We start from the raw sequence: 26,911 nt of genomic DNA on the forward strand, positions 1-26,911 counted from the left end.
AAATTAATCTGAAAAATACGTTTATTTAAGTACATAAATTAAATCAATATCTGAAACAAAAAGAACGCATTACAGTTAATGGAAGACAAATCATCATTGGCAACTAAGAAACAAAGTTATAAAGGATATTGATCAAAATGAGAAATATTGATCAAGTTACGAGGGAACTTGAACGATGTTACTGAGTTCAAACTCACTTCAAGAAGTCGGTTTTGGGAATGTTTACATATTACATTGAGTACAATTAAATTGTGAGTAGAGACAAATTTCAAATATAAATTGAACCTTTTTATTTAAAACAAGGCTCGCTTAATCGGTTCTAATAAATCGGAAGTTAAGTATATGTAATTTTTGGCTTAATTTTACTTCTATAACAATACCCAGATATAAATGTTTTCATCAGATTTGAACATATCAATAGCCGCATAGAGTTTTAGAATGAATAAGCATCTAACCGCACTTTTCTTATGGTGAATTTTTTAAACGCTTTCGGAAAACTCATGTTCTTTAAATCCTATTTAGGTAATTCATGTATCCCACGGTTTCTAAATAATCGCATCCGATGTCTATGAATTCCTGTTCCCCTCGATATGCATTCTTTAACCGTTACAAATGTTACGGGTGAAGCGACGCGCTCCTGGCATCTCTTGATTTCCCGTTTTGTTTGATTCAACTTCTTTGCTTTTGCTGGAGTAGATCACTAGAACAATAACTTAAAGCCTCAAGCATTTTTAAAGCGTCACCATTTTTCGAATACAAAGAACATGATAAATAAAACAAAAGCCTCAGTTATTATACACTATTTTCTTACTATTGCCACATTCCAGTTGAGTTCTTTCTTCGGATTAGTGTTTTCCTCTGTTTGATGAAGCAATCGTTTAACCGACGTTAGTTGACGGATATTTTACATCATTTTCAAGACGTATACAAACTATTCAGGTTGATTACCAGGAGTATAGGAGAGAGTTTTGTTTTATGGAGCTTTCTAACTCATCAAGATGAGTGTAAAATCAATGCGTTCAACGGAGTGGTCAAAAGAACCATTGCCGATTGGTGATTTTATCAAAAAATTCAAACTTCCTCAGATTGTTAAAATTCATGATAGTGAAAACAAACGATTTCAAGCGCCAGGAAGTTTTAATCTCCAGCAACCCATATTGTTGTACAAAGTTTACAGATGTCGAAAGATTCACGGTCGTGCCTTGGCTTTGGATAACAAAGGACGCATTAATCCAACCGATCCGACTCTGATAATTCCAGAATCGTATCCAGGTAAAAACCCTTTTAAATATCTGTACGAATTCAGTGATTGCATCATTTTATCACATTGTATTTCTTGTGTATTTCTTGAAAAATAAGTAAATTTTAAAGTTCAGGTCTATGTATTTTCATAAAATGTAACGCCATTTCTTTTGAAGAGAATTTTTGTTTACCTATGACCTATAATTACTTTAAATGCTTGTTAATTAATTCAAAATTTCAGAAAGATTCATGCAATAGTTTACAAAATATTGCTGATGCTAATTCTTTTTTAAGCTAAGTCGTGAAGAAAGAAAACAAATTTTATAAAATGCATAGTCAATATAAATTACATCATTTTATAGATGAAAACAAGTTTACGCTGTGACTGAATGCCATCTAACGATAAGATCTACTGGAGGAATTTTCTTCTTCATAGAAGTAATAACTTGACTCGCTTACAGTATACTGACAATATTACACTAGTTTTTTATCAATATATTTAATAATGTAAGGCGATAACGAGCGAGATGAGGAATGGTAAAGAGGGGAAAAAAGAAAGTAAAGGGTACAAATAAAATATACTTTACATCTTATAAAACTACCTTAGTAACTCAAGATCGCGGCAATTCAATTAACTCTTGTAAAATATCAAGTAATTAGGTTATTCCAGAAAAATGCTGCCGCATTTAGTGAAGTTAATTTTTCATTAAACACATATAAACACCTCTAAATTTGGCGTTGGATGTTTAACTTAATACGACAGTATCTTTCAAAGAAAAGGATGTCTTGGTGAGGACCTTTTTATCCCAAACGAGCTACGTTACACAAAGGGTACCGACGAAAACGCTCATGCAACCAGCTCATAAACCGAGATCTGATACCAGGTAGAAGCAGACTCTTGAGCGGTCAAAGTCATTCGGCCGCAGATGGACTGTCGAGGTCTGACTGCTTTCCATGGCAATATCATGCTTCATAGTGTATTGCAGGTACGTTCAAACTTCATAACAGCAAGCGGCGCATAATAGGATTTAGGAGATTTCAAATCTCAAATAGATGTTTTCAAAAAGCCTCAATTTTGTATTTATGTCTTTAAAAAAAGGAAAAACGTTTTCATAAAAGGAAATGTTTGAAGTAAATTAATGTAAATTCCGCATTTTTTTTTCTTTCTTCTCCTCTCCCCTTTTTGTTGCTGTTTGTTGTCGTAATTAGTGTGGTTATATAGAATTATTTCCTGCTCTACAGACAGGAACGTTTGTACCCTAAACTGCATAATGCAAATGGATATTTGTCCTTTTTAATTTTTTTCTCGGTTTAATTCCCCCTATTTAAATTGTTGACTTATTTTAGCAGAAACTGCACTAAAATCGAAAGAATTAATCGTAATAGTCTTTTTACGAGTACAAAAACATAAGAATGCTTTTCATTTGAATGAAGGATAAAACATTAAATTAGAAAACAGATCCAGTAATTTTCCCCATTTTTTTAGTTCATGCGCAGTCTTCTGGAAAGAATAAACTGTGGAAAAAGTTACAGCATACGCTTCGGAGAAATTACTTTCCGAGAATTTGTTTGTTTGCTCTTTTATTTATCTAAACATGGCAAAAATCACACGAAGACTATCTGCCTAATTGGAGGGGAGGGATACCTTGGCTTCGTGTAGGACTTTCTGATGGAAATTAGCTCATATATACACTATTCGAGAGAAAAAAATTGTTTTTAAACAGACTGCTAGCATTTTCAGGATTTTATATGCAAAATAATTTAGTTTTTCCAATATAGTTAATAGACATACCGAGATAAACCTATCCCTAAATAACTGATTTAATTAATTCTTTAGATATAAACAGGATATCAGTTACATTCTGTTTCTTTTAAGAATTTGATATTTGAATTCTCAGATCCTGCGAATCTTCAAAAAATCTATTAAAGTTCCACAACTCGGAACTTAGCGTCCTTTTTTTATCATTCGAATCTTTCAAATCCTAACCTAAAAAACTGCGAAACGTTTTAACTTTGGAAAAGATTAGCTAACTACGCTTAGTAGGAACGTTCAGTAAAAAAAAAAAAAAAGAATGCGATCATTGCAATTTCAGTGATATTTGAATAACTAAAATCATCTCATGATGGCCCTGAGTGCCACACTGTTCCAATATGGCATCCAAAGAAATCTGTCAGGGTTTTCAAATAATCGGTGCTCTGTGCTTTGTAACAAATTCTTGGTTTAATCGTCTGTATAATTCTGGACATAGATATAGGTATTGCATGCATCTAAAAACTCTGATACATAAACGCTATGACGCAAACATGATTCCAATTGTCTATCACATGCACTATTTATTCATTCGTGGTTGCTGAATTTTAAACTGTTAATTGCAATTTGATATGCCACTCATATATGTTTATTAAACTGTGTTTAAAACATTAACCTGAAGATTCATGACTTTAATCATGTACCTCACTGACTAAATTTCGTTCACATATTTTTAATAATTATGATAGCAAATGATTAACTACTAACGCAATTGCAATGAAAGACAATCTCATTAGCTCGTAGTGCAACGCCAAAGGGGAAGGTATCAACAGAAGTATTCCAGCACCGCAGATTTAAGGTTATTAACTCTCTGTCACATAAACTGAGGCTCCCGCTTGTTATTGAAACTCATTTCATTTGTATTTGCTGATGGAGTAGACGAAGCATGTTTAGAAACCTCTTAATTCTTATTATTTAACCCTTTAAGTTCAAACTGTTCCTTGCTAGATCAGCATACGCTACCGGTTAGACCTAAGCAATGAAAAACATGAAAAAAGACTATTATTAAGAAAAATTGATAGGCTTCAGAAACTGAGAGTCTGAGGTCAACATCTAAAATTTACAGCCAATGGAATGAACTCAGTCTTCATACTAGAATGAATTATGCCCTCATATTTAAAAGAGAAAACACGTTTTAATATTTAAAAATCCAAAAATAAATAGAGCTCAGTGCTTTCTGTTTTGGAAGTTGATCCTCTTAGAGAAGCTATCTAGTTGTCGCTGCATTTATTTAGTGCAGGAAAATGCTATTTAATGTTTGAGTACATATGTACATCTAATTTTGAAGTAAATAATTTCAGTTGATTATTTGTACAATACACGCACACGATGTAGCCGTATACGAAAGCAGGTAAGTTTAATCTACTGTTTCCATTTGCTAATTTAAGCTTGTCTTCAGTGTTAAACATGAAGATAGCTGCTTTGATTGAGGCCCGGTGGCGCAGTGCCTAGCGCATTGCACAGCAGCACCACAGGTCCGGGGTTCGAACCCCGGCTGGGCAAGGGGGACTCAGCCTTTCATCCCTTGATTTCCATCACTTGGCTCGAAAAATGAGTACCAAGTTAGCTTGGGGACTAAACGCTGGGGGTCCTGTGACAAGCTGACCAATTGTTCAGGGCATATGCTTACGCAACCCGGAGTCCACGGTCAAGGAAGCAGATTTCGGGGCACTGCAGGCCCATTAGGGCTGTTTGTGCCACTGAGTTTAGTTTTTAGTTTTTTTAGCTATCCCGATTAGTGTTAAAATTCCTCTCGCTGCTTAAAAAACCATTTGTCAGAAAATATTATACATTCTTTTTTAACTTCTTATGACTTATGCAGAAGCTGATTAAAATACTAGTGGTATAGAGAACATAAAATTTTATAATAAAAATGTAAGTACTTTTCCTTTTCTCTGACTCTTTTCAATATATGACTTAAAAATATAAATAAAGTCTCATCTATTCAAGTAATTCTGTCACTGCTTACAGTTGACCCACCAGTGGCCGAGCGGTTAAGTCGCTGAATGCTAGCAGTTCGGCCCGGAGCTCGAATCCTGGTGAACGAGTATGGCTATATGGGCGTTTTCGGGATTTACCCCATATAGAACGTGGATACGAGCCAGTTCGTCTTAAAAGTCCTTCACAGGACAATTCTCCTTTTGACGGATATCGTCGTGTGCGGAGCCGTAACTTTTAAAAAAATGCTTACGTTTTTCAATTAATCAAACCTTCCGTGGCTATTGCAAAACCCTGCTACTAATTTCTTTCTACTATGACGTCTTTAGAAAGCTTATTACTTTTCAGTTTTGTCACACTCTCTATTGCGAAAAGAGAGGGAAAATATCTAATCGTGTCATCGTGATCGATTTTTAGGTCTTTCATTTGGAACGCGATTTTTTTCTGATTCATATGAAATTCGATATAGTAACCTACTTGCTTCCGGATCGGCGGCCAAATTTCTAAATTCCTTTCTCAGATTCATTTACGTTAATGTTTGAATATGTTCTTTGACATTTCTGGTTTTGAGAACATAGTAGTAGTGTTTTGTCTTAAGTTATACTCCTGTTGAAAAAATAAGCAACAGAAGCAAAACACGGAATAAAACCAAAACTAATTAATGTATATGCGCGAAATTGATCCAAGAGGTTGATATAGCATTACGAAACCACATAGCAAACAATAAAGCAAAAACGTACAAAAACACATATATTACGACCATCAACATCACAAACGACCAAATGAGTCGGAATAATGTGCAATGGAAACATCACTCTAACAACAGATGTGTTAATATCTAGATGAAATACATACTTGATAACGGGGAGACAAACTGGCAAATAGTGTCGTTGATCGCTTTTTGGGACAGTAGCGGCCCATTCTTGTAATAATGCATGTCGGAGCTCGTGGAGGGCGTGTGACGGTACACTGCCATTTCCTGTCCATTGTCCTAAAATGTTCCACGCATGCTCTATGCGGTTATCTAGCTGGAGACAGCAGATTTGCAGCGGTTTCCTTCTTCAGATAACTCCGCAACACTCGAGCTCTGTACGGGCGGGCGTTAACTTTTATAAATATCACGTCGTTACTCATTGGATCGATAAAAGGACGCGCAAGAAGGTATAGAATTTCGAAGCAATTTTGGATGTCTGTGACGGAATCACCATGAAAATCACAGAGGTCGGTACGGCTGTTCTATGCGAATTGCCCTCGCCATGTCATTGTCCTTTGGGAATCGTTCTGGATGTTAAAAAAAGTGTACCTTGCCCCACTGCTCTGTTTTCCAATTGCGATGTTCACGGGCCCAATTCAACTACGTTCTGACATGCGATGTGGACAAAGAAGCACAAACCGCAGATCGTCAGGAGTTTACTCCACTTTCATGCAGTCGACGCGACACAGTTTGGCGAGATATAGGCCGACCTGCAGCAGCAGAGAGATGTGACGCCAGCAGTCGTGCTGTCAGTGAGTGATCTACAGCGTTTTTGCACATAGCAACAGGAAGCGATCGTCTGGCGTTGTGAGCTTCCTCCGGCGTCCAAACCCACGTCTTCTACGGAGGTTTTGATTCCTTTGGTAACTATTCCACAGCCTATTGATGACATGACGATGTACATTCAGTTCTGTCTCCACAGGGGATTGTCTTTCACCAGCTAGCAACATTTCGATAGCCCTCCAACGCATTTCATCGTGCAAATGCTGTCTACGGCTCGTGCTTTCCGCTTTGGCTATTTCAGAGTATACGTAACTATCGCTGCTTGAAAATTGAGTCATAATTCTGGCAAGCTCTTTTTTAAGGCGTGTGGTGGGACTGTGGGATTGCTTTTTATGCTAATTTAAGTTGCCTATTTGCATTCGACGATCCAACCTATATTTCATATGTAAATTATATGTTTTAATTCTCCCTTTTACATTTGTACCTTTTCCTTAGCATATGTTGCTTATTTTTTTGAGAGCTAGTGTATCTGTGATAGCTTGATCTCTGAGTTTATCTCTTCATTCACATTGTGCACAAAAGCAGTATTAAGGTGCCTAACGTTAACTAGCTGCTTTCATTATTTAGTATAAATCTTTAACATAAGGCAAAAATCAGATATGTTACCTAAAAGCGAATTAAGTAGTAAAACGAGCAACTAAAAAACTAAATATCAAATTAAGCTATTAAAAACTGCATTAGATGAAATCTGAAGTCAGGCAAAGCTCTAAAGAATCAATGTTCTTGCACTGTAACAATTAGAACACCAAAATAGTTATCTTCAAGATCGCGTCCAATAAAACTACGGTTTATTGCTATGAATTTCTATCTCTTAAATTCGAACTGATCTCCAAATCTGGCGCATAAGCTAAAGTAATGGACAACATTTCGTCGCTAGACTTAGATTGATCGTCTGGGGCTCGCGTTGCTTTTGCCAAGTCGACTTAAATTGAAAAGGAGAGGAATGTATGGAATTACAATTTAGCCCTGGGCTTTTGTAGAGCAACAGTTAGAACATGAAGCTGCTAATTCGGAGATCTTGCATTAAATTTCAGGAACTGCATATTATATTTTAAAGGAACTTTTTGTCTCAAATCCCTAAATTTCTTCTCCAGATTTTGCACCGTTTTATGTTTATAAATTATTATACTGTGTAAAAATACTTTGTATCAATATATGTGCAATAGCGTTCACACGTTAAGCATAATTAATAAATATATCTACTTCATGAAGCAATCGACGGAAACGATTCAAAATTAAAAAAAAAAATTGGTTAGCATATATCAGTTGCAACAGCTCAAGCCATTGAGTTAACAAACAGTTTTATATGAATTGCATATCGTTGCTTTGAGACAATATAAACCAACATCTGAGACCTAAGAGGAGGAACTTGAAACTTGAACACATTCGGCCCTAAAATGCGTACCGCAAGATTCCAGTATACCGATTCTAATCTTCTTTTAAGTGTAAAAGTTTCCTCTTGGGAAGATTTAAACTTTTAATCATCTTTTCAAACTAAAAGTCGATCATTGTAGAGTTGGTTATATTACCTCAGTACTTAACCCATTCAAACCGTGCTTACATAAACGCGAAAGCGTTCCACAAACTATGCGTGACGGTAAAAAAAAAACCTGAATGTATGGACTTCAAATATAGGAAGACTTGAATGAATGTCAGAGCTGAGACGCTTTACCTCTAGATCTCAGTAGCGAGAAGAAAAAAAAAAAAAAAAAAACAGAACTGCGCAAAACTGAGAAAAATAATGTTAAGAGAGAGAAATTCCTGAGGTAGGTTGCATGCGAAAGAAAGAAATTCTCAACCGTGAAAATTTATACTTGTAATCTAAAAAATTGTCTTAGTTGCATTCAGAGATTAGCGTACGTTTATAGTTGTACTAATTTGCAGTTCTTTAAGCTTTTTCGAAATATATATATTTAATTTTTTAAGGTATTTTTAAAACAATCGCATTCCAGTTATCTCTGTATGGTTTACTTTAACTGATTTTTTAGCTAGATAAACCTTAACGCTTTGCACCAGAGAGGTAAATCTCGGTCACCACTTGATTTGATGCTGTAACTCGAGAGGTGACTCTCGATCACTGCTCGGTTTGACGCGATAATTTGAACAGTAACGATATTTATTTAGGTTTGGTATGAGCAATCTCGTTTCACGAGTGTATTCAACAATACAACTTTCAATCTTTAATCTGAAATACATTTTTAGATTTACTGTTATTAATGCGTCTTCGACGTTAATTCGAACTCAATAATCGTGGCAATAGGAATATTATTTTCAATGTTAAGGAGACTAGTACGCATGGAATACGATGGAGGAATCAGTTCAAATGAAGATAAGATGGATTTTTCGTTGATGAAAAACAAAATTACGTCTATGAATAGACTGTTTGATGAAACTGAGAAAAAAAGCAGTGATGAAAATAGCGATGAAATAAAAGAGGCGTAAGAAGACGAAAATTCAGGGTAGTAAGACAGTAAATGTGAAAGTGACAGTTCTTCCCCAGAGAAAACAGAAAATTCGGAAAGAATAACATGTCCAGACTTGGAATAAATATCACAATACCATTTGAAGTCGGCGAAAGAGCTGCAGGACCAAAAGGTATCTTCATACACAAAAGAGCCATTAGATTTCTTTAAATTGTGTGCTAAATCATTTTAAGTTAACTGTAAGAAATTCACCAAATACACAGAAATTCATCTCGAGTTGCTGGTTCGCCCGAGAGAAAAAGGGCCTCGAATGAGAAGGGTTGATATGTTTAATTCAACTATTGCTATTGCTGAAATTCCACGCATTGATGTCCTTTTCCTTTTGAGGAAAGCTGTAGAGACATTAGGTTATTTCTAAGCAGGAGAGATGAAAAATGAGCAATGACCTCGCCAGAACTCGAACCTTGGACCACTCGAATACGCGCCGAAAGTGTTGACCATTACACCACGAAAGCATGCTAAGAAGGCGGGAGAAATACCTTATAAAGTCATCACACAGCTTAGCCCTAAGTAGATGTCGGTGAATAGAAACCTAAATTCAATAGGCACTTGAAATACTTAATTCAAAAATCTAATAATAGGATTGCATAGCCTCTGCACATAACTGTTGCCTTTATCAGATTCGGGTCCACCAGCAGTCCAGAGATAAAATTGTTGAACACTGTTAGTTCCGACCTGGTTTCGATTCCATGCAAATGGGCTAACTGTATGGGAGTTATCGTGGTTTTCCCCATGCGTAACATATATATACGAACCAGTTTCTTTTAGAAAGTCCTCCACGAAGGCATCTCTCCCCTTAGGCAGATAGCCCTAGTGTACTTTGCCATAATCAACTCAAATATCTCTCCCTCTCTGTATATATATCGGATTCGACGAATAAAAAAACTTATTATTTGACCTCTATTATCTCCCTCCTTCCAGCATGCCTTCGTGTCTTTACCACACTCAGCGCTTATTCGAGAGGTCTAGGTTCGAGTCCCAACGAGGGCATTGCTCATTTTTCATGTACTCCTGCTTCAAAATAAAATAACGGCTCTACAGTGGCGCCCGAACTAAAAGGTGGTGGATAATAATTCGTCACCATCATGATTTGGCGATTGCGCCTCCTAATCCCCAGTCGCCCTTTGAAATGGATAGTATATAAGGTATTTTCGTCCTCCTTCGAGCATGCCTTCGTGGTGTAACGTTTAGCACACTGGGCGTGTATTCGGAGGTCCAGGTTCGAGTCCCGAACATTGCTCATTGGTCGAGTGATGACATTGCTCATTTTTCGTGTTCTTCAAAATAACCTAATGGCTCTACAACTTAACTAAAAAACAGATATGCAAGAAGTGAACGTGCATGTAAGTACAAAAGCATTTTTTTTTCAACAAATTACTTAAAAGCGAAAGAGACAACTGTTTGACTGTAACTCAATAACCAATGAAGGAATAAAATTAAGGTTTATACTAAGACTTACAGAATTACAGAACTGAAACCTTACAAAGCTTATCCATCGCTGCGTGCAAGCAGATAAAACCAGGAAACCATAAAACTCGAATTAAACTAAATAATTTTCTCTTTTGTTCAGTTGATTAAAAAACGTATGCCAAGGTTATTTGCCTAAAGGGAATAATGCCTTCGTAGAAAATTTTTTTGAAGAAATCTGGCTCGTATTTAGTTACACATGAGGAAAACCATGAAAATGCGTATGCAGCCAAGCCGTTCGTTAAGATTCTAATCTAGATTGGGTGTTTGAATCAGGGTTCTGATAAGGGTTTAGCCATCTTATCCACTTGATCATTGATGGACTGGGAAATAAATGGGATTAGAATTTCAGCTTTCCCAGTTTAAATTGTGACTTCTTAACTAATTCTCTGAATAAGCAACAAGACTTCCAGTCGCCAAAAGTTACGTTCATCCAAATGCTCTGACTAGTTCTGAGCTGTAGTGTTATTAAGCACTCAGTACTCGTTAATGGGTCCCTTTTTACATGATGTTAAGTGGGATTATGATATATTATTTCTCTTTCTGTTTAAAGGTATGCCACTGTAATCAGTCTACAGACTGAATACGACAAGAGGAGTGAACAGCATAGCATTCTACAGACTAGACTACCCTTTCAATATACTTAAATTTTAAATTATAATTTTTTACTCATGTATCGTTATTGTTACATTTCTTTTATAAGAGTGAGCAGGATGTTTGAAAATCTGACAGAGGTATTATTTGTCGTAGTCAACAATTGTCTTGAAACTCTTGCTTTTGAAACAGCTATTAAACTCTTCATAAAATTGCCTGACAGATACTTTCGTATGATATCATTCAGTTAATACAAGATATTGAACATGCTGGAGATTTAGGGTTTTTGAAGGATTTTTTACTCTTTGGCATCTATATTATTCTGAGTTTTCAAACCTCTTACAAAGCCTTGAAATCGTGCGGCACATTCAATGCTTTCGACGCCTCAATCTATGACTCTTTTGCTTTGAACCTTCCGACTATTTCACTCTAAAATAGTAGCTCAATCTCACATCTTAGAGTAGCGCTGAGATATTATTTAATAGTAGCATCCTTGCTTCTCTTCAGGGCAGAACAAAAATAAATAAATCGAGTAAAGTAAAACAAGTAGGAAAAGGGTAAGATGTTATATATTGACTTACGAAGCATTTGTCCGTCTAGCATTCATTTCATGACGCTAAAAGTACGCAAAGACAACAAGCAATTTAACGGTGTGACTAAGATGTATACAGTGTTATGAAAGTACATGTATTTATTATCGTTTACGTTTAAACCTTGTACACGAGTGTATTTTCTTTCTACGTTAGCATCTTCATACTCATATGGTGAAGAATTTTCTTGTAAATTGATGAAGAAATTGATGTAAAAAATATTATTTCTTTACATCAATTAATTTTTCTTTATTTAATGCGTTAAATCTAAATATAATACATACAGTTTGCCTCATCGCCACAAACTGAATAATTTTAAAGTTAAAAAAAAATTTGTATCTGGGTTTTCTGTAGAAAGTAATACAGTGAATAGTTTATTTAACGTTGACAACACCGCACAAGCTAACAGAATTTTATTTCTGTATTCAAAAGTTGCCTTTTAATTGGTTCAAATCTAACATTGGATGTAGCTATGTTTCAGTTTTAGAAACGGAAGCAGCTCTTCCATAATTCATGTGGTGGCTCAACAGCAAAAGTGCATAAATCCGCCATCTACTTCATTTCGCTCAGATGTTATAGAGGCAAGGATGCGACATTTTTTGCGTAAGATATTATTTCATAGAGATTACTTAGGTGGATTGTTGAGGCAGATGAAGAATGATCAGATTCTAAATTGTGATACAGAATTAAATTGAGAATAAATAGAGTATTCAAAGAAATCACCGCTTGATTTCAACAGTTATGTATTTATTGTTACACCTTTTCTTTTCCGTCGAAATTTTTTAATGCAAATTACGGATATCAACTAAATTATGATCACGGTGACATTTATAAGGAAAAATTCCTATTTAGGACAGAAATATTTCAGAGTTTTATTTCCGTTATTGCTAGGGATATCGAAACAGGAAAGCGGAATTGCAGTCTTTTTGAATTTTTGCAGTTTCTTCTAAAATACGATATCGAGAACAAATATTGTAATACTAGTAGAACTTTCTCTCCACTGCTGTAGGTGTTGCTAGTTGTGAGAAGCATTTACCAAATAAAAATTCTTTAAGAAGTATTTAAAGAACTTTTAATATGTATATTTCCTTTAAACTTTCGATGGTCATCAACGACTCAGCTCGCATTCCAGTTACGCACCCTCAGTGTGCGCAAACGAATACACTCGCATTACAAATTTACTACTGACAGATATCGCGTGTATCATAGTTTATATAAAGATGCGTACTGAGTAAAGTAATTTGTTTGATTGAAATTTAAATGTAATGAAAAATGTCACTCCTTTTACTGAAATTGCCCCCTTGACAGAACATAGCGTTTACTGAAATATTGCCCTTCGACTGCATTGAATCTCAAAATCCATACTGTCCATGTTGCCGCATTAATTATATCCGATATGCTTTCATGCGTACGTAGACTAAAGTAGACTACAGACTTTATGTGTGTAGTATATTTCATTCAAAAGACGAAAGAATCTCATATTTTGAGTATCTAGAATGTGTGGCAAAAAATTTCAACAGTGAAAGTTTAATTTGCTATGTCGTGGATAAATGTGTGCCAGTTAAATTTTTTGCTTATAAATAATTGTAACAAGAAGATTGTTTTGGACTTACCTTACATTTAATACTGATATGCAGAATAGTTAGCTTTGTTCTGTTAAGAGCCAATCAGCTGCACTTATGAGACCTTTTGCACTATATCTCAGTCAATAGCATTTTTAAATAAAAGCAGAAAAAGATACCCAGTGTAAATACAAAAGACAGCAGTTTCTACACCCAACACGTTTTTACTGCATTTAGCAAAAGCGTAAAAATTATAGCTTAAAATCACATATTTAGAGTTTTCCTTTTTAGTAATCACCATTGGAAATCCTTCTTCATAGATATCTAAAAAATATAGTAAGAATTATTTTTAATGTTTTTTAAGTGTGTCTGAAATGAAAGCTTGTATAGAAGTTTTTTTTATTTTTACCATGAATCTCTACTATAACATTGGCGTCTATTAGTCTTGTTTCCACAGGAGAACTCTGATAGGCAAAGAAATGAGAATTGATTGATTTTCTTTTCGAATTCCTTTGGGTGTTTGTAATGTGATTACTATTTAAAATTTATTATTGTTCTTACAGAATTGACCCTATTCTTTTTCCCAGATACGTCGTGTTTAGCCTAAGTCGAAATCTGTTAAATCATCTTCCTCATAAATTCTTTTGCTGACAATAACTGCACACAAATTTTAAGATTTTATCTATTGTAGAAACAGTCATAATATTGCGATACTTTTCTCTCTTTATGCACTAACATTAATTATTCTGCATGTAAACAAAAGTTACCTTAATTATTGTTCTCATTAATTATTTTTACTATTAACTTTACATAATTACACTAACATTAATTATTCATGTAAATTACACGCAAAAAAAATTATTGTTTGGCTCATTAGCTGCTTGGATCATTAGCGGCTGGATGGAAAATAACAGTTGAATTCTAACAGTTACTTAATAGGCCGTTAATTTTGATAATTAGACACGAGTTCAAACTCCGGTGAGTGGGATGGCTATATAGCGGTTTTCGTGGTTTTTCCTATATGTAACGGTAATATGAATCAGTTCTCCTTACAACCTCAATTACGAAGGCTTCATGCTGCGTAGATAGTAGCTCTTGCATACTCTGCTATATCACATGCTTTGCTATAATAAAACAACCTAACACTTTTGGTGCACTTTCATCTTTACTTTTATAATTACTTCGTTCCTTCTGTTGCCATATTTTACAATATGCTTCCCAGTTACATTTGCCGTTTTTGAAGGCACCAGACGAATAAATGTTAGTGAAGACTAACTGCCCGACTGACTCCACACTCATGTTCGAATCCTGAATAAGTTTGTAGGTGTAAAGTATCTGTGAAATGAAGGCACTTAAAAATCTGTCGACAGCTGAGTGCTTAGGGATTATTTGAGATGACGATTGCATAATTACCTAAAACTATGGAAAGGATGATAATTAGGAGAAAATTAAAGTTATGATGAATAGGCTCATAAGTATATATATTTCTTGATGAATAGGTTATATATTTTCTAAAAATGTTGAGAGTTCGTGGTTGAAAGCTCTTCCTTCTTAGTTAGGTATTAGGAACTGCAGACTGGGTTTTCCCATAATCTCATTTCAATACCTTTATGGTAAATACGAAATGTCCTTCAGCCATTGGCTCCTATAATAAAATGATTGGATAAAAGAAATCATACATTTGAGGTTTTGTACCCTTGATCTGTACATATTAACACTTGGAAAATTTATAATATGAAACAATTTAATTTTTTAGAATGCTTCATTGTTTCTGAGAAGTTCGCAATTAGAATAATTTATGTCTAATTTGCATAAAATACAGTATTATTTTGAATTTTTAAGTCACACTTTTCATTCAAACTTTTAAGACGTAAAATTAGGTTACGATTTTAATTCCAGGCTGACATTTATAGAGTTTTTATATTCATGCATAAGCTATTTCTAAACTCCTAACAGACGTAAAGCAAATTATCTCTGTATCTGGAGTTCCTACAGAGATTTGAAAAGGTCAGACCATTGAACATAAATGTACTTCTTGTGCTAGCAGAATCAACCACCACTTGTGGCAATGAAACTAAAGTAGCAGTCAAATTCAAATTTAAAACGTATACTATTAGTCAAAGACTACATAATTAAATTTAAATCTAAGGTAGTGTAGTGTCATCAGGTTAATTGGAAGCAGAAAAGATGAAAAATATGCAACCACCTTCACCGGGAATCGAACCACGAAGGCAGGCTAGGGAAGGGGGAGAAATACCTTATATACTCCCTTTTTTAAAGGGCGACTAGGGTTTTAGGAGACCTAGTCGCCAAATCCTGGGTGCGGAAAATCATCATCCACAACCCTTTTAGTTCGGGCGCCACTTGTAGTGTCATTAGGTTAATTGGAAGCAGAAAAGATGAAAAATATGCAACCGCCTTCGCCAGGAATCGAACCACGAAGGCACGCTAGGGAAGTGGGAGAAATACCTTATAAGGTGTCTCAAAAACTCTTACTAGTGTATCAGATTTAAATGTCAGCAGCAATAACGCAAAGCGAAATACTTACAAACATATCAGAGCTGGCAACACTAATGAAATGTGGCCTCGAGAGGCAGAAATATACTCTATCCTACAATCAAAATCCTCAGCATCGATACTGTCTAACTCATTTATATTATGGAGAAAAAGCGGAAAGGAGAAAGTAAAGGCTGAAAGAATGAAATTATAAACAACTGGTTAATTTGAATAATAAATCTTACACATTTTAACGACTTATTACTGCAGATTTCCCTCTGCCTAGCCATCTAATCTAAAACAATTAAGGTCTTGGAAATCAAAGTGATCTCAAAATAAATCTTTTTCAGATTCAGTTATCCTACTGATTGCATAGTAGGTATTATAACAGCAATTTTTCAATTACCTAATGTAATATCTTTCTTCCGCCCCCTCCTGGTGGGCATAACTATTACAGCTGTTATTTTTGTATCATTTTGTTTCAATCTTCTAATCCTATTGCACTTCAAAATCGATGCAATAAAGTTCTTAGTTTTGAAAAATATGTCCTTTTAACTGATTTCTGCAAAAATCTAAAAGTACATTTGGAAATGTGTTGGTATAGTAACTAATACAGATTAATAAAAATAATCTTTCTGCATTAGATATTACAAACAATTTTGCATAAAATTTCTGGTGTTATCCATTCCATAGTTTTTGTAAGACCTAAAATTATAGTCACTAAGAGAGAGATTCTAAAGTCACTTTCTTAAAATATCTACAAATGACCCGTGGAAGTCGTTGTGGTTTTATTAAACTTTTATGATCGCAGAAGCTATTCATCCCCAAACTAGTCAATGGGATATCTTCATAAAACAACGTAATGATATTAGAACTCTCATGGAGAACAACCTTCTTAATAAAAATACGCTGACGAAATGATTTCTAGAGAAATATCTGCATATTTTTAGTAAAATTATGGAAAAGAAGGAGAAGTATATCCATGGGATTGGTTTATCTGAATATGGCAGAGCACGTCAGTGTTATCTACCTAAGAGAAGGTATGCCTTCGAGTAAAACTTTCTAAGGAAAACTGGCTAGTGTCAACGTTACGCATGGTAAAAACCACGAAAACACCCCTGAGCCATTCGATTCATCTGTAATTAAACCCAGGTCGAATTACCAGTGTTCAGCGATTTTGCTGCTCCATCTCTGATGGTCTGTAAGTCCGTATGAAAGGTGTACAGAAAAAAAAACATTCTTTTGATGAATGTTTCAAATGAAGAATAAATATTATCGCTAGCAGTTTGATTTTTACATTGCATCGCTGTCTGGAGTTCATCTTAATATTAAGAAATATAGCACAGACAGCTCTCCATTTACCAAGTTAGTATAAGTCACGACGTCCACAGTTAATTAAAAATTATTCTTGATTGAGGACAAAGAATAAGTAATTAACAGAATACTGTAATTAACAGAAAACTATTATTAACAGAAAACTATTATTAACAGAAAACTATTATTAACAGAAAACTATTATTAACAATATACTTGTACTTTCAAGTAGTTGAATGTGAAAAATATATTTATTTGGTTTTATATAAATTTAATCAGTATTCAGAACATTTCGATGGTTTTCAATGTGAAACAGAAGATTAATGTGGCTATACACGTAATCTATTCTTACGGTCGAAAAAATTATCTTTAACGGATTATTTAACAATGTATATTCCGGATTAACCGGTAATTAAATGACGTAATATTGTGATTTAAAACAATTCCTAAAAGGCCTGATGTTATCCCGTGCACTTTTCTTTTCCTGTTTATATTATGTAATTGCTGTTTTATTTTACGCTTATGGTTTGCGATTGTATTTTTTCCATCGTTCTCGAATAAATAAACTCTGATTTTTATTTTATTATTCTGCCGCCGTTAATCGAGAACTGAACATTCTTCAAAAGTTTTTATATATTTTTAACTCCATTCTAAAATTTGAATGAAGGAAATAAATTACAAACTGCTTTAATATTCCCTAAAGCGGAACCTCTTACATGACGATTACTGATGATTTCCATGAAACACAATTAAAAAAAACTCTATCTAAAATTTTATCTTTTCCTCCCTTAAGATCAGGACATTGCTCTGAACAGTTTTCTGGAAAGGTAGAACAATACTAAACGAGACTCAAAATTACTTTAGGTTATCAAAAAGGAGTTCAACACAAACTGTAGCCACAACCCGTCGTTGGCATGGGAACAACTGCACCCTCGAGACAAGCTTCGCAGAACTAAGCTAAAGTGGGTGTATCTGGAAAGAAGTAGAAGCCAGCTTTTAATGATGTACTGTTGTAGGGAATCATTAATAATAAAAGGGTAACTGAACTAAAGTTTCAAGTATTTTTATCTTTAAGGTAATACTGATGGGAGAGATTGTACATTACCGGTCAATTTACTATGTCAGAGAATTTTATATTTTACTACTTTGCAATAAAATTGAGTAGTAATAAATATAGAAATTTCGAGCTAGCAATTTTATCTTAATGCAATTGAACACTTGGTCTTACCTAAATATAGTTATTTCTTTTGTGTTCTTATGCCTTAGTAATTTAGAAATACAAACAATTTGCAGTTCTTTTTAATCTAAAACTTCACACTTTAAGCAAACAATTTAGTGAACCTTTTTAAAGAATTGTATGACCAAGGTAATGAACATACATTTTTTTATGACGTATTTGCAGTTAAGTGAGAAAAGCGACGTCAGCAATCTAGAAAGAGAGAGAGAAGCAGAGAATGATTGCTTTCTTTCTAAATAAAGCTTTGGTTTATTTAATTATGGCAAAATACTCGAGGACTAAGGGTAGGAATGCCTTCGCAGAGAACATTCAAAGGGAAACTGGCTTGTGTACACCTACTTGATTTATTATAAGCAATTTCAATCAGGTCTTTATTTAACGCAGTAGAAGAATCCCGCGAAAAACTTCGCTAACTGGAAAAATTCGCAAAATGGAAGTTAAGCTATAGCGGATTTAAAATGAGAAGTTTTTTAAATTTTAAATGTAAAATAGTAGTAAAATGAAATGTTAATGCAACGTTGCATACGTTAATGTATTCATTCCATCAAAGTTATATATGAAAAACATATAAATTCTTTTCGCAAAATAATAATAAATATTTACCTTCTGGTACACATTATTGAAACTGAAAACTGCACCATAAAGTATCAAACGTATTTAACATATCTTCTGGCGAAGATTTTGCACATTCAATTTTCATTTACGTTTTCATCTTCATTATCATTATCAAGAAAGTGCTAAAACCTTAAAACCCTAGGCTTAAATACACGGCAACTAATTTGCATTCTGGTGAGGACAACAGAAAGGAAGATTAGAAGTAAAGGTTCAAATCATCTGTTTAATTAACATAAAATCCTACAAATTTGGAGCGCAAGAATTTGCATAACTCATTTGAAGTCTTATTAGATACGGGAGGAATGCTACCCGAGATGTATATCTGTAAATTCTAATGAGGTGTCAGTGGCTGCCCTGTAAAAGAATTTGTACAATTCTATCCCAGTCCATACTAATAAGGATTACATTCTTAATACTGTGGTACAATGTATACATACTGTAAAATGTGCGTGATTATGGCAAAGCCTCGAGGGCTATCTGCCTAAGGGAAGGGATGCCTTCGTGGAGGACTTTCTAAGGGAAACTGGATCGTATACACGTTACACATGGGGAAAACCACGAAAACACCCATGCAGCCAGCCCGTTCGCGGGATTCGAACCTCGAACCGAACTACCAGTGTTCAGCGACTTTACCGCTCGGCCGCTGGTGGGCCTCATACTGTAAAATGAATTTCTTCCAAAGTGCAAAAGCTAATTCTATTTACTAATATTTAAATTTAATGAGTCTTAATATCAATCACCACTTAAAGATATTAACCTTTTGATGGTCATCAATAAGCTAACTTGCATTCTAGTTACGCACTACAGTGGGCGCAAACGAACACAACTCGCATTACAAATTTACAGCTACCACATATCGCGCACATTTAGAAAGAAAGAACTGCTTAATCTCGCAACCGCCGAAGGGTTAAAGTAGCCGAAAATTCAAAATTGAATTTATTACATCAGTTTTTGCGGCATTATATAATATAATCTTTATGTGCTTTAAAAATATAATCCTTATGTAATTATTCTTCAAAATTATTGTGAACACATTTTTATACAGACAAACCATTGCACTCCTAAAATTTTTGTTAATGAATTTGCATTAAATCAGAAATACATTTTTTCTAGAATTTTAATAGCAATTTTATATGTTTTCTTGTTGCCTGTTATAAATCATTTATAGCAATAAAAAATACAGCTTCGATCGAGCACATTTTGATCGAAGCTTCCAGAGAGAAAGGATAACTTCAGTGAGACTAACAATGACAACAAAAAATTTTATGTGATTTAAATCTTCCTATTATTAGATAAACTTGGATAATATGAATTTTAAAATTATTCACATTTTTTATGATTTGCATTGATTTATAGCATAATTATTCCCCAGATGTTTATCTGGTAATTTATTTTAAATATCCAAAATCCCTAAGAGTACGAGCTTCCGAAAATGAAGTCACGATGAAAATTCGCAAGTTCGAATTTTTAATATTGACATCTAGAACTCGCTAAATATCCTTCAGTAAACTGCAACATGAAAATATATTATCGGCTGTTTCTGGGTATGCAAATGTGCAAAAAGATGTTAAGTTAATAATTATGTAAACGAAAACAAATGTGCACTTTAAAATGCCACAAAAGTTAAACTTGTTAATACTGAGTTAATTTTGCTTTTCTAAGTATTATTCAGTTTCCTTGCGTGAAAACTGCACTTATCATTATAATGCTATTTCTTCTAAATACGAGGCGTATTCGGAAACTAAGTACCGTTTTGAAAAAAAAAAAAAAAAAAAAAAAAAAAAAAAAAAAATAGTAAAACAATTTTTTTCGAATCCAATTTTATTTTTACATGAAAATACTTGTCTTAAACTGTTTTTCAACATAGTTTCCGCCAATGATCAAACACTTGTCATAGCGGGTGACCAGTTTTTGTATACCATCGTCAAAGAAACTTCCCGCCAGTTTCGATAACCACGACTCCACAGCATTTTTCGTGTCATCGTCAGATTCAAAGCGCTTGCCACCAAGCTCGCGCTTCATGTGCAGGAACAAGTGATAGTCGGACGGCGCCAAGTCCGGGCTGTACGGCGGGTGATCGAACTGCTCCCAGTGAAACTGTCGAACTAACGATTGAGTGACACCAGCAGTATGGGGCCGAGCATTGTCATGGAGCAACACAATTCCTTTACTGAGCATTCTTCTTCGTTTGTTTTGAATGCTCAGTTAAATGAATGTTCGTTTGTTTTGAATACTCAGCACGCCTTAGTTTTGTTAGTCTCACAATATCGTGCCGCATTAATGGTTTCACCTCTGGGAAGAAATTCAGTAAGCAAAACGCCTTTCCTATCCCAGAAGACAGTGCACATGATTTTTTGTGATGACACTGTCACTTTGAACTTTTGTTTTATCGGAGAATGAGTGTGTCCCCACTCCATCGATTGTTGTTTCGATTCTGGTGTGAAATGACATACCCAAGTTTCATCACCTGTCACAATTTGGTTTAAAAAGTTTCTTCCCTCATCACTGTACCGCGTGAGAAATATCAGGGCATTACCAAGTCGCTTTGTTTTGTGAGCATCAGTGAGCATTTTTTGGAACCCATCGGGAACACAGTTTGCGATAATTCAAGCGGTCAGACACAATTTCGAACAAAACAGTACGTGAAATTTGTGGAAATGCCTCTGAAAGAGTTGTCATTGTGAAGCTATCAAGTTCAATGTTCCGTCTTACCTTCTTCGGGAACATGCAAGGACCTGACTCGGAACAGAGAGCTTACTAAAGCTATGTTCAAAACTGTGGAAAGTAGACAGGATACACAAGAAGGGTATACAAAACCCTTTATTTTTCTCTATTTACAATAACTTCCGTACTTCGGAATACACAGACCCGCTACTTGGGGTCTAACGTAAAAATATAAAAATAGAACTAAACTCTAATTTAACTTTAAAATAATAAACGTGGAAGATTGGCCTTATATTAACAGGAAGCCGTATGTAGTACAGAGAACTGTGAACACTACAATACGTTTAAAATTTATCAAGACGCTTAAAACCTCTGGCCTGGAAGGCAACCAGCAACTGCGTAAAACTTCTAAGGTAAGCGGCCTGCTTCGACTCACTGCTTCCTCTGTCTGGCTTGGCAAAAAGCCACAACTTAAATACTTGGCGTTCGCCAGACAAACTTTGCATAAATACATTAACGCTTATAATTCTGGCCGGAAGTAGAAAATAAGAAGTGATAGTAAAGATTAAAAATAAAATAAACGTTAGTAAAACTTAAGATCCTTACATACTTCCCGCCAGAGTTAATTAGTTTGAAACTGAGGTCTAAAACGACCTTGTTGAAAACTTTTAGCTCTAGAATCTAACGCGAGGCCAATCTTTTACAAACATTTTTCGCTAGAAACTAGAAATTTAAAAGAAAGAAATTTGTTTTTACAATAGCAGCTCCCAGGACACACAATTTTTTTTCATCTGTACTGCCTCTAAACAGGAGCTTTTATTCAAATCTGGTTCCTTCCAGAGATCTGGAAGGAAAACTAGTTTAATGAAATGTTACACAATGAAATGGCAAGTAACATGTATAATTATATTTCTCTTAACATTCTTATTTCATTCATAACTATTTTAGTTATCTCTCCCCGTGCTCTCTGACATGTGTTGTAAAAGAACACCAAACACGAATGTGTTTATGTCTATGTGTTCAACACTTCCTCCTACAATCAAAACACTAACGTGTTAAAATTCAACATACCAAGACCTCGTAACACACCCTAATTTCAACTCTAAACCCTGAGGTACTATTCTGAAAGTGGCTAACTCTGAAGTGTAGCGTTAGAGAGCCTAACTACATCATTCAACCTTTTAACACATATTCACCATGATTTAGTCTTTTTACAGTCACACGAATAAAAAAATTTTTAACATTACTTTCACTTTTACCATATCACGGTATTTCTTAACATTTAAAATAACAGTTCACATTGTATATAAGAACATATTAACATGCCGTTAATTTTACACATTTGAAAACATACATTAGTAGTACATTGTTAACTTCTATTCTTTTCAAAGCAAGTGCCAATTCTTTCTACATTGAAATAATACATTTCAAAAAGTCTTTCAGACTAAAACTTCTTTCTTGCCAGAATGTTTTAAATAATATTTATACAATAACTTTTTACAATATTTAAGTCTTTACACAACGCTATTATACATCAACTTTAGTTTTACGCGCGAGTAATTGAAAAACATAATACCAAAATCGGTAACAACTCATTTCTCGCCCTTTTGGCGATAAAGGTAGACCTCGCATAAGGTAAAACTTCTTGAAATCTGCCACTTGCAGTAAGAATGAAAGATTAACTTAATGTTTGCAAAGTAACATAAAATTTTACTTATCTTTGTGATATTCGGACATTCTTTTCTGGACCCAGTCCTTAAAGGTAGTGCAGATAGTTGTTTGATTTATCCTCCTTCTTGTACGAGCTCGCCCTTCAGTGCCTTCCTCTAGATGCTTTCTTTTTTCTCCAGTTCGGTCACCCTTGAATACCTTCTTTTTCGCTTCTGCCTGTGGTCTTGGTCGTTTGATGGCAGCTAGTCTTGGCGGAACCGGGAAACTTCTTTCGTGTTCCTGCTTGGACCTCGTTGCTGGCCGTTCAAATTTTCCTTGTAACTTTTCCTCCGTCGCTGGTGGCCCTTCCGCAGTTCGGCGACATTTGCTGCGGAGAGTCCTGTCGGATGAGTAGATCTTCCGTTTTAGAGCCGGGTTATAGTTGCCGTCATTTCTCCTGGCTCTCTTTGCATGCGTCGTCCTTCTCCCTTCTTCATTCTGGGGGTGTTCGTGAACTCTCTTTTCTGGACGTTGGAACGGCTTCTTTTTCTTGCTACCTTCAATTTTTCCGCGGGGAAACTTTCTTTTCACTTGCTCCTGCCTCTTAATGGCTTGCCCTTGTACTTGTCGTTTTTCCACCTCTGGAGCTTGTGCCTGCGGTGTCTGCCGTGCCGGATCCTGCAAAAGATCTGAAAATATTTGCATTTTATTACGATCATAGTAGGGTTTGATTTGATCAATGTTTGCGGAGCAGGTTTCACCATTTCTGGCTTTTAACACTACTACAGCGTGAGTTATTTTTTCTATAACATATGGTCCTTCAAATCGTGGAAAAAATTTGGCAGTTTTATCTTCTGGTGCTGAAGAATGTGAATGCTTAATTTTTAAAACTTCATCCCCTACTTTATAAGTTACTCCCTGTCGTTTCAAGTCGTAATAGAGTTTTTGTTTTCTCTGTGCTACTTCAGTATTCTTCTTTGCTTCCTTAATTAGTTTTTCTATATCACCCATTTTAAATTCTGGGGCTCTTTGTTGCACATAAAATAATTTATCTAACGGCGTTATAATCTTTCTGCCTAAAAATAACTCAGCAGGAGTTTTGCCCGTTGTATCATGTTTTGCGGTCCTAAGGGCGAAAGCAAATTCATTGACATAGTTATCCCAGCTTTTATGAAAAATTTTAACATAACTACGGATAATTTTCACTATATTTCTATTGACCCGTTCCGCTATATTTGATTGCGGCCGATACGGGACCATTTTTAAATGACGTATGCCCAGTTTTTGGCACATGTCTTCAAATATATTACTTACAAATTGAGGACCATTATCCGATATAACTTTTAGGGGCGCCCCGTATTTTAAAATATATTTATTTAAAATAGAATCAGTAACTAATTTCGCGGAGGCTCGTTTTAAGGGAACAATTTCGGTCCATTTACTAAAATGATCAACCATAACAAGGAGATAGCGACTTTTATTTAACTGACTTTTTGGGAAAGGGCCCAATAAATCGATGCCAATTATTTCATTTGGAAATTCGGATTTAATACTATTTAGAAACCCGGCCGGGCGGAAATTAATATAATTAACTGCCTGACATGTTGGGCAGGACTGGACATACGCCCTTGTTAACTTTTGCAGTTCAGGAAAATAGACTGCCTCGCGTACGCGTTGGATAGTTTTTCGAATACCAGCATGAGAAGCTAAAGGGCTGTCATGGAGCTCCTGCAGGATATTTAATCTAAGACTAGCTGGGATAACAGGTCGAAATTCGTTGTTGGAATTTGTAGTTTTTGTATAAAATAATAGACCATCTATTAGTTCGTAATGGGCCGCCCTATTTCTTATCGCCACAATATCTTGGTGGCTAAAATTTTCAGGATCCTTTAAATACTCATAAATGCTTCCAAACTCAGGATCCTTACCCAGTTCGGTTATTACAGTTTCTCGGGAATTTATTGTACATGCTGTGGGCATTGCTACCTTTACAGTATTACCTTGTTCATCTATTTTAATTCTTGATAGGGCATCTGCTACGATATTTTCCTTTCCGGGGGTATGCTTGATTACCAGATTATATTCTTGTAGCTTGAGTGCCCATCTTATTAACCTTGGGGATAAGTTTTTCCCTGAGTACAATCTAGTTACCGCCGCATGATCAGAGTACACTGTTATTGGCGCCTTTCCAAAATAGACTCGGAACTTTTGCACTGCTAACAGAACTGCAAGTGCCTCTCTCTCGGTCGCGGAATAGTTTCTTTGTGTTTGATTTAAAGTTCGGCTAAAAAATGCCACGGGCTGCTGATTTTGCGAAAGTACCGCTCCTACCGCATAATCCGAAGCATCCGCTGAAATTTCTAAATTCTCATCCTTTTCAGGAAATTTCAACACAGGGGCTTGCGTTAATGCTTGTTTTAATTTTTCGAAAGCACTATTGGCTTCGGCCGTCCACGAGAATCTTGCCTTTTTCCTTTTTAATTTTAACAATGGCTCAGCGATAGCTGCAAAATCTTTTATAAAGGACCTATAATATGAACAAAGTCCTAGAAAAGAAGAGAGCTTCTTTGCCGTGTTTGGAGTCGGATACTTTTGTACAGCGATTATTTTTGATTCCTTTCTGAGATATCTTGTAACCTAAATATTTTAATTCAGGGGCTGCAAATTTGCACTTTTCGACATTAACTTTTAGACCGGCCTCATTTAATAAAGAAAACACCTGTCTTAAATCCTGTACATGTTGGTCGAGATTATCACTAGTAATAATGATATCGTCTAAATAGATAAATGTGGACTTTCCAAGAACAGGTCTTAACACAATGTCCATACATCGCTGAAATGTTGCCGGGGCCCCTGAAAGGCCAAACGGCATACGCAAAAATGCATAAGTGCCAGACTTGGTTATAAAAGCAGTCTTAGGCACGTCCTCAGGCCTAACCCCTATTTGAAAATAACCAGTCGTTAAGTCTAAAGTCGTCATATATTTGGTGGATGTTATGTTCCTTAGAATTTCTTCAATAATAGGTAACGGATATACCGGATATTTAGTTATGGAGTTTAATTTACGGTAATCAATCGCGAATCTCCACCTTTTTGGATGTGTCAAAGGATAGTCATTATTTTTCTTACATAAAACCACCGGGCTAGCATAACTACTTGAGATGGGCGTTATGTTCTTTTTACGCAGCATATCGGTGATATGCCATTCTATAATTTTTTCCTTATTCTTATCATACCGGTATGCTTTGTGGCGAACTGGCATTGAATCTCCGGTGTCAATACTATGCTTAGTAACCTGAGTAAATCCTGGAATATCACTAAATAACGAAGCAAATTCATTTACCACTTGTCGGATTCTTCCTTGCTCGTCATTAGGCAGGGGGTCAAGATTTAACATCGGCGGTTCAGCCTTTTCTGCACGAACTGGTTTCATCGTCAGCTTAAGGGACGCTTCATTAAAATCCAGCGTTGCTTGTGCTTCTGAAAGAAAATCTATTCCTAAAATTATATGTGCTTGCAGATTCTTTACTATAAAAAACATCACCTTTACTTGTTCGTTCTTGATACGGACATACAGCGGTACTTTACCTATACACTTACATTTTTCTCCTTGCGCCGCTAACACTGTCGTATTATCCGAATTATATATGCGGTATTTCCGAAAATACTTCCTAAAAAATTCTTCTGCCACACAGGAACACTGCGCGCTTGT

General features: G+C 35.3%; 1 protein-coding gene across 1 annotated transcript in view; it reads left to right on the top strand.

The window, feature by feature from the left end:
• Window positions 1–759: 759 nt before the first annotated feature.
• LOC118180249 (GRB2-associated and regulator of MAPK protein 1-like) overlaps window positions 760–26,911 on the top strand; it is an 84,688-nt gene continuing 58,536 nt past the window's right edge. Inside the window, exon 1 of the mRNA XM_085809215.1 lies at window positions 760–1,272. Within this exon, the coding sequence (XP_085665341.1) occupies window positions 999–1,272 (274 nt within the window). The 5' untranslated portion in view covers window positions 760–998. The remainder of the gene's footprint in view (window positions 1,273–26,911) is intronic.

This window comes from Stegodyphus dumicola, chromosome X2 (genome assembly GCF_044657685.1).
Source record: "Stegodyphus dumicola isolate Sdum_Otavi_A_Nest chromosome X2, ASM4465768v1".
NCBI classification, from domain to species: domain Eukaryota; kingdom Metazoa; phylum Arthropoda; class Arachnida; order Araneae; family Eresidae; genus Stegodyphus; species Stegodyphus dumicola.